The following is a 16,377-nucleotide window of genomic DNA, read 5'->3' on the forward strand; positions in this document are numbered from 1 at the left end:
ACTTCTTCAATCAAATCTAACACAGAACTCAAGAATAAAAAGATAATTTAAAATCATGGACAAAAGACTTGTATAGACACTCCCCAAATAGTAAATAGATGAGAAAGTGCTCAGCATCTTAGTCATCAGAGAAATGCAAACTAAAATCACAACTGGATGGCATTATCTACGCCCTAGGACAGCCGAATTTTATGCGTCTGACAATACTGAGTATCAGCTACTGGAACTCTTACATTTTTGGTGGGAATATAAAATGTTACAACTTTGGAAAAAGGTCTGGCGGTTTCTTAAAATGTTGTATTTTCCCCCATGACTCAGAAATTCTACTCCTATATATTTACCTAAGAGAAGGAAAGCATATGTCCACAAAGACTTGTCTAAAAATGTTCATAGTAGCTTTACTACAACCAAAAACTAGAAAAGTATGTTCGTCCTAGGAATATGGATGAATGAACTGTTATATCCACACCACCAAACTCTACGCATCTTTGAAAATGAATAGACTGTTATCATATAACAACATGGGTGAATCTCAGAAACATCGTCTGAGTGAAAGAAGCTAGATAAAAAGCAGTACCTATTTCATTTATACGAAATTCTTAAACAGGTAAAATTTATGCTGACAAACACTGAAACAGTTATTACATCTGAGGAGGGAGTGGGCATGGGGACTGACCCAGAAGAAGTATAAGGAAATGGCCTGGGGTGGCACTGCCTATGTATCTTCATAAGAGATGTTTGTATATGTATATGAGCTTTTTGTCAGAGCTCATCGGATGGAATACTATAACTTTATATATTTCAACTATATCTAAATTTTACCTTAAAAATACCATAAGCAAATCTTGAAGTCAAGGTAATGATGTGCATGATGAAACATTTAGGGATAAGTATCCTGATGTCTAAAATTTACGTTTTCCTTCCAGCTTTCCTGAGGTATAATTAACAAAAATTGTACGTATTCATGGTGTACAACAGGATTTGATACATGCATATATTGTGAAATAATTACCACAATCAAGCTAATTAATGCATTCATCATGACACAGTTACTGTTGTGTGTGTGTGCGTGTGTGTTTGCTGAGGACACTTAGGATCTAGTCTATTAGCAAATTTAAAGTAAATAATTCAGTATCATTAAATATAGTTACTAGGCTGTACATCAGATCCCCAGAACTTACTTATCTCAAAGTTTATACCCTTTGACCAACATCTCCCCATTTCCTCCAGCAACCCAATCCTTGGCTGCCATCCTTCTTCTCTCTGCCTCTTTGAGTTCAACTTTTTTGTTGTTGTTAAGACAGAATCTCACTCCATCGCCCAGGCTGGAGTGCAGTGGCATGATCTCAGCTCACTGCAACCTCCACCTCCCATTTTCAAACGATTCTCCTGCCTCAGCCTCCTGAGTAGCTGTGATTACAGGTATGTGCAGTGAGTAAATAATGGATCATTGGCAGGAGGTTGCCTGGTGGCTTTGGGATGGACAATGAAGGTAACACTGGACGTAATCTGATATGTATCTTAGAAAGGGCTACTCACCATGATAATTTAATCAGATATAATTAATAAAGGAAGGAGAAGATAGGAAAATCATCCAAAGTCACCAAAGTAGCTGTAGAGGGAATTGGTATGTTCGGGTTAAAATGTACAAATGACAGGAGGAGCACATAACCGAGGATGAATACAAAGCCTTGCACAGATTTTTAAGTGTAGTTTCTGGAATGCTGAAGACAAAAAAATAAGACTATTTAAAGGGACGTGAAAGATTTATTTAGGGATAGAAAATAGAGAAAAATAGAGAAAAGTTAGGAACACTTTTTAATCAGATGACTTCACATGAACTGAAAGTCAATTTCTCAATTCCTCTGTCAAAGAGAAGGCTCTTCGAACCAGAAAGGAGAAAACAGAACTCATTGATATGAGTACAGGTGCCTTTGAATGTGACCAAAGAAATAATACAGTAACAGCTGAAGAGTTTAGAAATCAGGGGAGGTGGCATCAAACATAAAGTGGTTCCTGTATCCTAAAGGAAAACAGATAGGCTCTGACAAATACTGATCCAGGTGGTGATGTAATCTGTGGAAAATTCTATGATGAAATATTACACAGAAGTTTGATAAGAATTTGGAAAAAATAGTGATAATCAGACAGTAACAGATACATTGTGAACTAACCTCACATATTTTATTGGTTGGTTTATTAGAAGGAGAGATTAAGGATGACGGAGACTACAAGCCACCTGTCTTTAGGCAAGACATTTGCCATGTGTTTAATGATGTCTTCTTGAACTAAAATACAAGACTGTACAGGGAGGTCAATTTAAATGTCTGTTACTGATTAAAGAATTGTTACAATGGTAGATAAATAGAGAGAATGTCAGCTGGGTGTGGTGGTTCGTGCTAGTAATCCCAATACTTTGGGAGGCTCAGGTGGGAGGACTACTTAAGTCCAGGAGTTTAGGACCAGCCTGGGCAATATAGTCAGACCCCATCTCTACAAAAAGTTAAAAAATTAGCTGGCATGGTGGTATGTACATAATCCCAGCTACTTGGGAGGCTGAGGTGGGAGGATCACTTGAGCCTGGAAGGTAGAGGCTGCAGTGAGCAGTGGTGATGCCACTGCACTGCAGCCTGGGCAACAGAGCAAAATCCTGTTACTCATTCATGCATTAGTTAAAGTAAATAAATAAGTGGAATGTAAACCTGAATTGAGGGGGAGGTTCCTGGAGCTGATGTTTGATTGTTCCAGTCTCTTTTTTTCTGTGATTTAGAACTCAGGATTGTGAAAACAGAGGATGACATGCAGCAAGAGAGAGAAAATGCAAGGTATTCCAAAGACACAGATAGGACGGCACATTGAGATGCAATAAGTACAACTTTTTTGGTACAAATGTGAAGTTCTATACTCTTAGGAAATCAATTGTGTAAGTACAGGCTGGAGGATAACCTGAATATTTTTGAGAATGATATCTATGATTCAATTGTATAGTGTGGCAGCCAAAAGGGCCAATGCCATTTTAATTTAATACAAATGTAAAAATCAAAACCAAGAAGGTAGTAGTCCCACCTGCTCTGAGCTGATCAGATTACAACTGAAACACTGAATACAGTTCTAGACTAGAAAGTTGAAGGAAGAATTGATCTACTGGACTGTGCTTAAAGGGAGGGACAGCTGTAAGCCATGGGATATGGGAGATGACGGAAGGAACTAGTGATGTCAGGCTGGAAAAAAAATGAGACTTCAGGGAGTCAAGTGTGATCTTAATACAGATGAAGGCTGTTAGAGAAACTGAATTTGTTTAATGGTGATTCAGAAGGTAGAACTTTATTTAAAAAGAAAGGAATTCAGCTCAACATAAAGAAAAATGCTTTAACAATTGGGGGTATTTAAGCATCAGTTGGGCTGCTGTGTGGTAAGTTCCTCATCCGTGGAAGCATCTAACACAAGTTAGAAAGGCACAGGTCTGAGAGGCTGTAAAGGTAATGCTTACTTTGCAGTTTGTGAGATACTGAATTTGGTGACTGCTAAAGGCCTTTCAAGGTAGAATTCTATGCCATGAGAACTGTACTGAAATTAGTCACTCAGGGAAGTTTTTATATAGCAGAAATAAGACTATGAACTGCTTATGACTTCAAATTTTTAAAAATCTATCTACAATAGATAGATTTGGGATTATTAATGAGACCAAGCAAGTACAGATAACGGAATATTACCTTGACAGGGTATGAAAACAGCTTAACAAAACCAAAATCGTCTCCAGTGGCTAAGAGGGAACAGTCTTTGGTAAGACTGGCAGCATTTACATCAGTTATATCACTATGTGCTGGCCAGATTCCCTCACAGGTGGGCCCCAGGACACAGGTCCATGTGTCCCACTCTATCTTCTCAATCTGAAAAAGAAGGAAAGAGAATTATAGTTTCGCACAACCTAGTTTTATTCAAAAGAAACAATCGGCATCTGAGTAATTCTAAATGACTTTGCCAACATTAGGTGTTTGTGTTGAGTGCTAAGGTATGCAAATTCTAAGTTGCATATTTAAAGTGGTTATTTGCATTGTCTTAAGAAACCAACACAGTAGTCAAATATCCAAATGTTTTTCTCTAGATAAAATGAACATTTTGAAAGTTGACAATAATAAGGTTCGTAACTAGACATTTATCATTTAATAAACCACAAGCTGGATCCAGATTCCCCACCCCAGCACTGATGTCTCAGGCTGGAATTCTTTGTCACTGGGGCTGTTCCATGCATGCCAGGATGTTGAGAGCATCCCTTGTCTCCACCCACTGCATGCCAGTAGCATACCCTTGTCCCTCAGGCATTACCAAATGTTCCTGGGAAGCAAAATTGCTCCTGGTTGAGAATCTGAGCTAGATTGATCGATGGAGATGATCATTTAGCAAATTATTTTAAAAAGTTACAAGACACAACCTTAAAAAAATGACTGCTTCCTTGGAGGAAAAAGTAATAAGATTCTGCAGCAAGCTTACTATCCTTTATGCTCTAGAGAGACTACTTTAAAAATCTGAAGAGCTATTCATATTGTATTGCCATGAATCTTTTATCCTTTAAAACTGTTTCGTCTGAAATTCTTGGCTAGAATATTTGTAATTTGTACAAGTTAAGTCCTGGTAAGATTGAGGTTTTTCTTTCCACTTTCTTAAAACAGTAATAGAAAATAACAACATGTAATTCCAGCACTTTGGGAGGCCGAGGTGGGTGGATCACGATGTCAAGAGATCGAGAGCATCCTGGTCAACATCATGAAACCCTGTCTCTACTAAAAAAAAAATTCAAAATATTAGCTGGGCATGGTGGCACGTGCCTATAATCCCAGCTACTCAGGAGGCTGAAGCAGGAGAACTGCCTGGACCCAGGAGGCGGAGGTTGCGGTGAGCCGAGATTGCGCCATTGCACTCCAGCCTGGGTAACAAGAGCAAAACTCTGTCTCAAAAAAAAAAGAAAAAAAAAAAGAAAATAACAACAACATTATCACTTTCCTGGGAGATTCTATCTCATTTACTTTCGTTCAAGATCTGCTATTATACCTTAATATTACAGTTTCTTTCCACAAAGCACTGTTCAGAAGGAGTATAAGAAATTAGAGAACTATAGCTAAATTATAGCCCAGACCTCTCCCTTTGAATTTGAAACTGCTTTGCATGTTACTTATGTACCTTGCCTAATTTCTGTTGTTTTCCGCTTGGTGTTACTGCTTAGAAGAGAAACTTGAAGATGCAGCCAGGAGTTTTAATCACAATGTGGTAAGGTACTCTGCATTTGTCACTCAAACTTCTCCTCATTTAATCTTGTATGTTTCTCTTGGACGCACACAGAGGTGGAACCAAAAATCTGCATCTGGTCCTGTGATCCCTTATGATGTTCTAACCTAACCTTCACAGGAAGAGAAGCAGGGAATCATCCTTTGCTGGTTTTGGGAGCAGGCTTTTGGCCACTGACTCCCTTCCAAATTCTAGATTCCATCTCTAAGACTCTCCTAGTCCACTCGCAATCCCTACGGTGGTGCTGGCCTCATCATCCCGGCAGGAAAGAAAAAGGAGCTGGTATTGTTCCCCGGCAGACACCCCAACACAACACCCTTGGCCAGATCAAGACACCGTGCTCTCCAGGGGAAGGAAATGTCTAACTTGCTGGAAGCTACAGAAACTGCACTTAGTATGGAGCACTAAGAATGACACGATAATCCATAATGCAAAAGCGTTAAATAAACTTGTTAAAAATGCTGGAACTTAGACGGAAGGAGAGTCCTCAAGGGGTCCCTTCCTTAGCGCCTTGCTTCGGGTAGATATGTTGCTATCATTTTGCTGATGAAGCAGCTGAGGCCCACAGAGGGGTTACATCACTGCAGTCACAGCATGCTTAGGAAGCCGAAGGGGGAAGGTTAGCTCCAGAGAGTTTGCCTTCCAAAATGGTACTACTTTAACTGTACCATGCTGTATCAGATGGATTTGAAACGGACATTTTAACATTTGTCATATTTTAACAATTTGCTGGGTAAGCTTTGAATTAGTTTACCATGATTGTTTCTTAAAAAAAAAAATGCATCTTTGAAAAAGGTTTTCCAAAATCCCTCATGCTCAGTAGAAGGGCCTCACAATACTGGGGCTAACACGATGAGCTACCTCTTCAGTGCTCACAGCAGTGGCACTACCAGGGAAGTTGGCCAAGGAAACACCAGTTGGAGGGACTCCACAACCAACATCATCAGGAATCAGCCTCTGGAAGAACAAATGTGCACCACAGGGTGACCAATTAAATCTTCAGAGCAAGAGCCTGTCACTTTGGGAAGCATTAAAACATGACTTTTCCTCTTGTGCATTTTCTTCTGTATAATAATTGCTCATCTGTTCCAAGAAAGTCTCATCTTCCTCTACCATTTGGTTAAATTACATTTCGTTTTAGTATACTTATTTGGGGGCACTGAAACAGGAAGGGAAAGTACAGCTGGAGTGATGTGAAATGATGCTTAAGTCCACAGGAAAAACTGAGAGGCTTCATGGTCTAGGCCATGGAGTCACACATGGATGCCTCTGGGTTGGGATCACAGTGCTGTGGGTCTTTTGCCCTCAAAGAGCCTTCGTTTCCTTATCTGTAAAACCAGATTGACAACTATCATGTAAAGCTGCTATGAGGATTAAAATATAGGTATATATGTTCTGAAATACAGATGGAGCCAAAAAAGAGCCTGAATAGCCAAAGCATTCCTAGATAAAAAGAACAAAGCCAGAGGTATCACATTACTGGACTTCAAAATATACTACAAGGCTATAGTAACCCAAACAGACTGGTACTCGAATAAAAACAGACACACAGGCCAATGGAACAGAATATAGAACCCAGAAATAAACTCGCACACCTACAGCCATCTGATCTTCAACAAAGTCAACAAAAATAAGCAATGGGGAAAGGACTGTCTATTAAATAAATGGTGCTGGGATAAGTGGCTAGCCATATGCAGAAGAATGAAACTGGACCCCTACCTTTCACCATATACAAAAATTAACTTAAGATGGATTAGAGGTTTAAATGTAAGGCCTCAAACTAAGAATCCTAGAAGGAAACCTAGGAAATAACATTCTGGACATCCGCCTTGGCAAAGAATTTACAACTAAGTCCTCAAAAGTAATTGCAACAAAAACAAAAATTGACAAATGAGACTTGACAAGTTTAATTAAAGAGCTTCTACACAGCAAAAGAAAATATCAACAGAGAAAACAACCTACAGAATGGCAGAAAACATTTGCAAACTATGCATCTAAAAAAGGTCTAATATCCAGAATCTAAAAGGAACTTAACAGGTAAAAAAAACAAATAACCCCATTAAAAAGTGGGCAACAGGAGTTCAAGACGAGCCTGAGCAACATAGCAAAACCCTAGCTCTACTAAAACTATTATACAAAAATTAGCTTGGTATGGTGGTGTGCATCAATAGTCCCAGCTACTTGGGATGCTGAGGCGGGAGGATCATGTAAGCCCAGAAAGTTGAGGCTCAGTGAGCAATGACGGTGCCAGTACACTCCAGCCTGGGTGATACAGCAAGACCCTGTCTTAAAAAGAAAAAAAGAAAAAAGCAGGCAAAAGATATGAACAGACACTTCTCAAAAGAAAACATACAAGCCACCAACAAATGTGAAAAAATACTTATTATCAATCATTGGAGAAATGCAAATCAAACCCCAAGATGTCATCTCGCACCATTCAGAATTTCTATTACTAAAAATAGAAAAATAGGCCAGGTATGGTGGCTCGCGCCTGTAATCCCAGCACTTTGGGAAGCTGAGGCAGGTGGATCAAGGTCAGTCTGACCAATGTGGTGAAACCCTGTATCTACTAAAAATACAAAAATTAGCTGGGCATGGTAGCTTATGCCTGTAATCTCAGCTACTTGGGAGGCTGAGGCAGGAGGATTGCTTGAACCACCAAGTGGAGGTTGCGGTGAGCTCAGATTGTACCACTACACTCCAGCCTGGGTGACAGAGTGAGATTCTGTCTCAGAAAAAAAAAAAAAAAAAGTAAAAAAATAACATAATCTGGCCAGGCTGTAGAGAAAAGAGAATGCTTATTCAATGATGGGAATGTAAATTAGTTTAGCCTCTGTGGAAAGCAGTTTGGAAATTTCTCAAAGAACTTAAAAGAAAAGAGAACTCCCATTCTACTCAGTAATACCATTACTGAGTACATACTCCAAGCAAAATTAATTGTTCTACCAAAAGACACATGTACTCAGATGTTCATGACAGCACTACTCACAATAGCAAAGATATGGAATCAACCAAGATGCCCATTAGTGGCAGACTGGATAAACGAAATGTGGAATATACACACCATGCAATACTGTGCATCCATAAAAAATAAGAAAATCATGTTCTTTGCAGAAAAACTGATGAAGCTAGAGGTGATTATATTAAGAGAATTAATGCAGGAACAGAAAACCAAATACCGCATGTTCTCACAAGTGAGAGAAAAGCATTGGGTACACACAGTCAGAAAGGTAGTGTGTACCCAATAGACTGTGTGTACCCAATAGACAGTGGGGACTGCTGGGGAAGGGGCAGAGAGGAGGCATCCAGGACTAAAACACTATCTACTTGTTCTGTGCTCACTACCTGGGTAATGAAATCATTTGTATACCAATCCTCAGTGTCATACAACAGACCCATCTAACAAACCCACATGTACCCCTGAATTTAAAATAAAAGCTGAAATTATGAAATAAAAACTAAGGATATATAAAGTACCTGACAGCCAACAAATGACCAGTAAACGAATGACATAATTAAAAATATCTCTTATTCAAGGCCATAGAAGTTTCTCCATAAAAAGAGTTAAAAAGAGGACCAATCAGAGACAAATAAATTAGAATTGGGGAGGGGAGTGAGATCAAAATTTATGAGTGAACAATTTCCATTAATACAATGCCATCATCTATAACAATGTATATTTTTTAAGCACTACACATATACTTCCTTTACAATGAAAATGCAAATGTACACGTGTCCAAATGTCTTTGGGAGAGGCTTACAATACTGGGACAGTTTAAGATACTGGCAAACTGAAGCAAGGGAGAGGCAGATGCCTGTCACTCAGTGGTATACCCTTACCTCCTTTTCCTCTAAGGAAGCAACGTTTCCTCATCTTTCATCAACTGTTAGACCAGGACTCATTATGTGTAGACCCTGAAAGAGGTACTTGTCTACAAAAGGTACCTAGCTTTCAAGAGGGTGTTAGTTTAGGGATTCAAAAAATTTCACTTAGGCTTTGACTCAACAATTAAACAATTAAAACAATTAAAAAATTATGTATGTAGCTAAGGACATGAGGAAATGTGGAAAAAAGAAAACAGTTTGATAAATTAGAATGCTCAGATTGCAGATTGTTTTTGTCTCAAAAAATAATTTTCAGGCTGGGCACAGTGGCTCACACCTGTAATCTCAGCACTTTGGGAGGCCTTGGGGGGTGAGGGCAGATCACCTGAGGTCAGGAGTTCAAGACCAGCCTGGCCAACATCACGAAACTCCATCTCTACTCCACTCATTAAAAAAAAAAAATACAAAAATTAGCCAGGTGTGGTGAGCAAGTGCCTATAATCCCAGCTACTTGGGAGGCTGTGGTGGGAGAATCGCATGAACCCAGGAGGGGGAGGTTGCAGTAAGCCAAGATGGCACCACTGCACTCCAGTCTGGGCAAAAGAGAATTTTTGTTATTGTTACAGATTATAACAAAGTGTTTGTTATTGTGATAGATTATATATTAGGTTATATATATATGATTTTTGTTATTGTTATTCAAATTTTTGTTGTTATAGATTATAATGTTCATAATCACAAACAAACATTGAGAAAACATATTTCAAAATGTATGTTCATAAAAAGCTTTGCACAAAATGACAATGTCAAATGGAAAAAGCAATGTATGGCATCCGAGTTGTTAGCTTATTCATTGTCTTCAGGCAGAGAAAAATTAAGCAGAGCACGAACTGTATATTGCAACACCACAGGCATAGTAAATCCATATGTACTGGAAATCAGGAAACCAGAGTAAGCAATCAGATTTAAGACACGATCAAGCTTAAAGGTATACTAAATATAATCCATATTAGTCAATGTTGATAGGTTTTATTAAAATGCACATATTAAAACTTCACAAAATTTCTTTTGAAAGTTTTACGTATGATTGTTACCTCTGAAGGTCTTATTACATGCCGTTTGCCTCTTGGAGCTTCAAAAAATAGTTGTTCTTTGGCACCTGAATTAACTTGCAATAATTTTCCTGTTATGATAGAATGAAGTAGAGAAATAATTAAACACTGACTTTATCTCCTTATTATAAAATGAGAAGCATGGCTGTCACCATTTTAATTCATTTTAATCAAAGTCTCATAAATTGAGTAAATACATTTAGAATTATTCAGAAGGGGATGTACAGCCAATTACATGATGTGGTACAAACCCCAAGCTGTGATTTTTAGAATATGGACTTCATCAAATTTGACCTTAAACATCCTTCAAGTAACAGAAGAATCAAGCTTGATATGTTTTACTCTGTTGCATTGAAAATAACTACAGTTTTTCAAAGCCTGAGAAAAATAAACTTTCCCCTCTTTTTCCCAGTTGCGTCTCAGCAAACTGTGTTGGCAAGAATTATGGCATTAGAAGATTACAGCAATTAGAAGTTAAAACCTTATTGTGAGCATTCATTCACATTCACTTAGGTCTAAATTCTAAATTTGCCTTTAAAGTTTAGAAACAGAAAGAATACAAAAAACAAACTATAAATGCTCATTTTTACCCAACCCTTCAGTCTTACTTGAAAATTTGAAAAGAAATCCAGGACTTTCCCCAAAGAAAATGTTGGGCAAAAACAGTCTTTCAGTCTGATGTACAATTATAATCTTGCATTTGATGTTAAAAAAGGTTAGATTTCCTAATCCTCCTCCTACAACAGCAACAATCTTGTAAGGCTTAAAATATAAATGACTCAAGATATATACATTCCAGTATTTTTAGCATTTTAAAAAAAAATTATAAAATATTTCAAACATGTATAGAAAAAGAGTATCAGGAACCCCTGTAGGCCCACTGTCCAGCCTCAACAGTTGTTAACACATAGGCAACCCTGTTTCATGAACCTCCACCCTAGATTATTTTGAAGCAAATTTCAGACATCATACTATTTTACCTATAAATAATTCACTATACATATACATAATATTTCTCCTCTTGCTTTTTCCCATAACTATGTATATTTAGTAGTCTTGAAATAGCTTTCTTAGAAAAATAATACCAATATAACTCTGGTTTAGACTGTGTTCTTTACCATTTAAATATGCACCACCTTGATCTGAAATCTAGCTTGGCTAATCTTTTTTTGGGGGGTGGGGGAGAAGGAGATGGAGTCTCACTGTGTGCCCAGGCTGGAATGCAGTGGCGCAATCTTGGTTTACAACAACCCCCACCTCTTAAGTTCAAGCGATTCTCCTGCCTCAGGCTTCCGAGTAGCTGGGTTTACAGGTGCCCACCACGCCCAGCTAACTACTGTATTTTTAGTAGAGACAAGGTTTTGCCATGTTGGCCAAGGTAGTCTTGAACTCCTGACCTCAGGTGATCTGCCTACCACAGCCTCCCAAAATGCTGGGATTACAGGCATGAGCCACCACACCTAGCCTAGCTTGGCTAATCTTAAATTGTATATCTGCTTCTATGTGATAACTAAAAATAAGGTTCTCTCATTTCTAAACTGACAACTTTAATCATTTCTAATTTATTATAACATGGTAATTAAGGGATTTTTCCTTGACTCAGAGCAAATATATCTGAAAGCGTATACTGTGAAATGGGCACATCTTCTGACTTTATAGCTGAATATATGTAAGTAAGCAAAGAAAAAAAGGGAGTTAATTACCTTTGGCTATTTAGAATTATAAGAAAATGAGTGACCAATACTTTTCCGATGAACTAAATACATCCGTAAAGTAATTCTAGTTTTAGGACACTCAAGAGTGACTGCAAATGACAAAGCATGTGGACAAACAGTTAAAGGATTCAGCGAATACATTCTTTGAATGTGGCTAATTTTAGGCAATTTTTTGGCCATGAGATGCTAAAAGAATTCAGAGGACTGTAATCCTCAGATAAATTCCAACAACTCCCTTTACATCACAGTTTCAAAGACCATATTTCACTTAAAAGCAAAAAGGAGAAAAATCTCTCAGTGGGGTAATTTATGATTGCTAAAACATTTGAGAATCTAAACATATAGACAAGAACCGGAAGTGCTGTGTAGCATTGTAGACAGCTTGTAGGGTCCCCAACTAGTCCATGCCCCTTCCCTGAGAACGGCCCCTGTGGTCACATTTGTGCTCTGGGGGCAGACATTGACCCAGAAGGGGCCAGACACACACTGGGCTGGGTAATCAAATTCTCTCTTTTGGAAAATTGGAATCTGAGAGGCTGATTTAGCCGGTGCCTACCGGGATAAGATGTGGATTTTGGGCCTGTGGGTGGTGTTCTGGAGCAGCTGAGACTGGGCCATGTGCAGATGAAGCAGAGAAAGCCTGCTTGTGCAAAGAGAGGAGTCAAAGGCAGAGACAAGACCCAGAAGGCTGGACCAGCTGCCTGAGAGTGGGAGAGGAGGGGGAGGGGCTGCTTGCTTGGTTCCTGCATGTTTTCTAGTTCATTCCTAAAGTCAGTACCTTGGCAGGTGTTGCTTCCTGCTCTTGGAGTCTATAAAAATATCTCCACATCTTTCCAATAAGCTCATGTTTTATTATTATTTTAATATTTAAGCTGGTTTCCAGCCTGGGCAACATGGTGAAACCCCACCCTACTAAACATACAAAAAAAAAAAATTATCTTGGTGTGGTGGCAGTGCCTGTGGTCTCAGCTGCTTGGGAAGCCGAAGTGAGATGATCTCTTGAGCTCGGGAGGCAGAGATTGCAGTGATCTGAGATCACGGCACTGCATTCAACCTGGGTGATAGAGGCACTGTCTCAAAAAAAAAAATTAAGCTGTATGAGTGGGTTTCTGTTCTTTGCAATCAAGGATGTGAAGATGAAAGAAACCAAACCAAACGCTATTCTTCTGTTAGGAAGGAATAATTAAGGGTATGTATTTTTTTTAACCAGAAGTTTCTTTACTGCCATTAATACATTTTTTTAAGCATGAGGCAATATTTAGGTCACCACTCCTTTTTCTCTCTGCCTGGTGCTCTGTATGTATAATACAGATATGTGTGTGTGTGTGTGTGTGTGTGTGTGTGTGTGTGTGTAAAACCACTGAAATATTCTGAGAATAAGGAGCAGAAGTAAGAACAAAAACTGTTTAATGCATTTGCTCTTGACTAACAGTAACCCTATTCTTTCAGAATCACATTTTTATTCACTGAAAATATCTGCTCACACAGATTAAAAACTGAAAGACACCCATGTCCTTAAATCGCACATCCTGCAGGTACCATAGAGCTTTGCAACCCATAAAGTGATCCACATACATCATCCCAGCTGCTACATAATTTACAAGTTAGAATAATTCCAGCATTGGCACTAAGTGTACCAAATATCAGGCCATTTGCAATGAAAATGGGAATGAAATGTCCTATTATGGCTCAAGTTGGTTTTTTTGTTGTGGTTTGGTTTTTTTGAGACAGAGTCTCATTCTGTCACCCAGGCTGGGGTATAGTGGCACAATCTTGGCTCACAGCAATCTCTGACTCCATCATTTAAGAGATTCTCCTGCCTCAGTCTCCCGAGTAGCTGAAATTACAGGCACCCACCAAAACACTCGGCTGATTTTTTTATTTTTAGTAGAGATGGGGTTTCACCATGTTGGCTAGGCTTGTCTTGAACTCCTGACCTCAGGTGGCCCAGCTCAGCCTCCCAAAGTGTTGAGATTACGGGCATGAGCCGCTGCACCCAGCCTTCAAATTGTTAATTTGTAAAAGATTTATAGCTTATTTCTAGAAATGAACTTATAGCATCCAGAAAATATCCTTTCTTTCTCAAGCATTCCATGCCGGAGCTTTCATTCAGGGGTAGCTGATGTTACTGTAAAACCCCAATGCACTTTTTGGTTTTCCAAGGACCTGTAGTTGCCATGGGCACAAGAGGCTGCTGAGGCTGGCGGCCGTGCCATCCCCGCCCCTGATAAGCCAGCTGGCTCTGGCAAATGCTGTCACTATTTTCGACAGGATCAAAGCCATGAAATGGATCCCTGCTTCTAAATTCTGCCCTCAACCCTGCCAGACCCTGGAAGCCCCTGCTGTGAAAGCTAGGCTGGTCTTGAGGCAGCATGGCACATTCTCGAGAGCAGGCATTTTGGGGACTGGGATGTCAGGAATGCAGGAATATCAGGATGACACATGTCTCATGGCTAGTGGAGTTAGATCAGGGAAGATTCACAGGCAAACTTGCTCTTATTCTCCAGAAGGTGTAACTCCTCCCCAAGAATCACAAGTGTCTCTACTACTCTCAATCCACAGAACGCACTTGGCCCCACCCCCTCACCTGACTGAAGGGACCATTAAGATGAGAGGCAAGGTGGCTGTTCAATGACCTTTGATTCCACCCTTCTCCTCCTCACTCCCAGTGCCCTCTCCAGCATCCTGAGCTCTAGGAGGCTGGCCTTGGGCAGAACTATGGGGATACGGAGGTTTGCTTTTTTTCCCACCAAGTGATGGCTTCACATTGAGGGACTTTACACAGACCTTCCCCCTGACCCCTCCATAGCAGCATCCCCCAATCCTGGCTGAGATTGTGTGTTTTCTATCTGGGATGTACTTCTCTTTACATTTGCAGAATTAAGAACAAACAAACCAACTAGCTCCCTAAATGCAAATGAAACTCACAATGAGACACATTTCACACCCATTAGGACAAGTACTATCAAAATAAACACATAAAATACGCTTTGGCAAGGATGTAGAGAAATTTGAACCCTGTGTACTATTGGTGGGAAAATAAAATGGTAGAGCTCTATGGGAAACAGTATAGTAGTTCCTCAAAAAAATTAAAAATAGGACTACCATATGATTCAGCAATTACACCCTTAGGTATATACCTCAAAGACTTGAAAGCAGGGTTTTGAAGATATATGTGTAGATCCACGTTCATAGCAGCATCATTCACAATGGCAGAAATGTGGCCGCAACACAGGTGCCCATCAACAGATAAACAGATAAGCAAAATATGGTCTATACATAAAATTCAGTCTTGAAGGAAATTCTGACACAGGCTACAACATGAATGAATCTTGAGGACATTATGCTAAGTGGAATAAGCTCATTACAAAAAGACAAATACTGTATGATTCCACTTATATAAGGTACCTAGAGTGGTTAAATTCAGAGACAGGAAGTAGAACGATGGTTGCCAGGAGTCGGGGAAATGAAGTTATTTAATGGGAATAGAGTTTCAGTTTTACAAGATGAAAAGAGTTCTGAGATGGAGGTGGTGATGGCTGCACACCAGTGTGAACGTCCTTAATGTCGCTGAACTGTACACTTAAAAAACGGTTAAGATGGTAAATTTATTGTATTTTATAACTAAAATAATTCTTAAGAAATCTTCCCAGTTGAAATTTACTCTTTATATGCCCTCTTTTCTCTTGACTCTCCACTTTCTAATAGAAACAATAATGGGTTTTAACCCCTAATAGTTATTGAATGGTAGGATTTCACATACTGTATCAGGTAGAGAGAGAGAGAGAGAGAGAGAGAGAGAGAGAGAGAGAGAGAGAGAGAGTTTCTAAACAATCAGACCCTATTATACCTGGCAAAAGAATAGCAAGATAATAAATAGGGAGAAATCACCGCTTCAGAAAAAAAAAAAGAGAGAGAGAGAGACTATCAAAGATGGGTCTGAGAAGCAGCTGCTTTCATCAGCCTCACCAGTTCCTAGATAACTCACAGTGCTCTTCCTGGTCATAAATGCCGGTCTAGCCCTTGGCACTGTGGCCATTCGGCACTGCCCTGACATGAAAAGGATTTATCTGATATCCCTTTGCCCTTGTACCTTGTATAAATGCAATGAATTGCATGCTTTCTTCTCTAGCTACTGTGCTGTATAAAACCGCTGAATGTTGTAAAGCTGAAATAAAGTCCAGATTCCAGTGTGGTGAGTACAGCTACAACTAAATACCTGCCTGGCAGAGTTTCCAAGACTGGGTCTACGGCCACTACCCCAAAAAATACTTGAAAAAAAAGAGGTTCTGGTGTCTCTGAAATAACCTTTTTGGCTGAGGTCTCCATCATCTTTCTCCTAATTTGAGTTGCTCCAAACCCAGGCTCACTTCTCCCCAAGATGGGAGGGAATGGCCCACTCCAGATGCCTCAGAGTCCCCAGGACCTAGGGGCACAGTTCG

General features: G+C 39.5%; 1 protein-coding gene across 4 annotated transcripts in view; it reads right to left on the reverse strand.

Annotated features, from left to right (window-relative positions):
- The window catches only part of EML6 (EMAP like 6), a 275,731-nt gene that overhangs the window by 47,415 nt on the left and 211,939 nt on the right, over positions 1-16,377 (reverse strand). For all 4 annotated transcript variants that reach the window (XR_013526605.1, XM_035272567.3, XM_078349319.1 and 1 more), the window contains 2 exons: positions 10,203-10,291; positions 3,714-3,890 (listed from right to left, as the gene is read on the reverse strand). Coding sequence is in view for 3 of the 4 variants with exons in the window: in XM_035272567.3 (XP_035128458.1) it covers positions 3,714-3,890; positions 10,203-10,291 (266 nt within the window). In the remaining variant the exon portion in view is untranslated. The remainder of the gene's footprint in view (positions 1-3,713; positions 3,891-10,202; positions 10,292-16,377) is intronic.

Source organism: Callithrix jacchus, chromosome 14 (assembly GCF_049354715.1).
Source record: "Callithrix jacchus isolate 240 chromosome 14, calJac240_pri, whole genome shotgun sequence".
Lineage (NCBI taxonomy): Eukaryota > Metazoa > Chordata > Mammalia > Primates > Cebidae > Callithrix > Callithrix jacchus.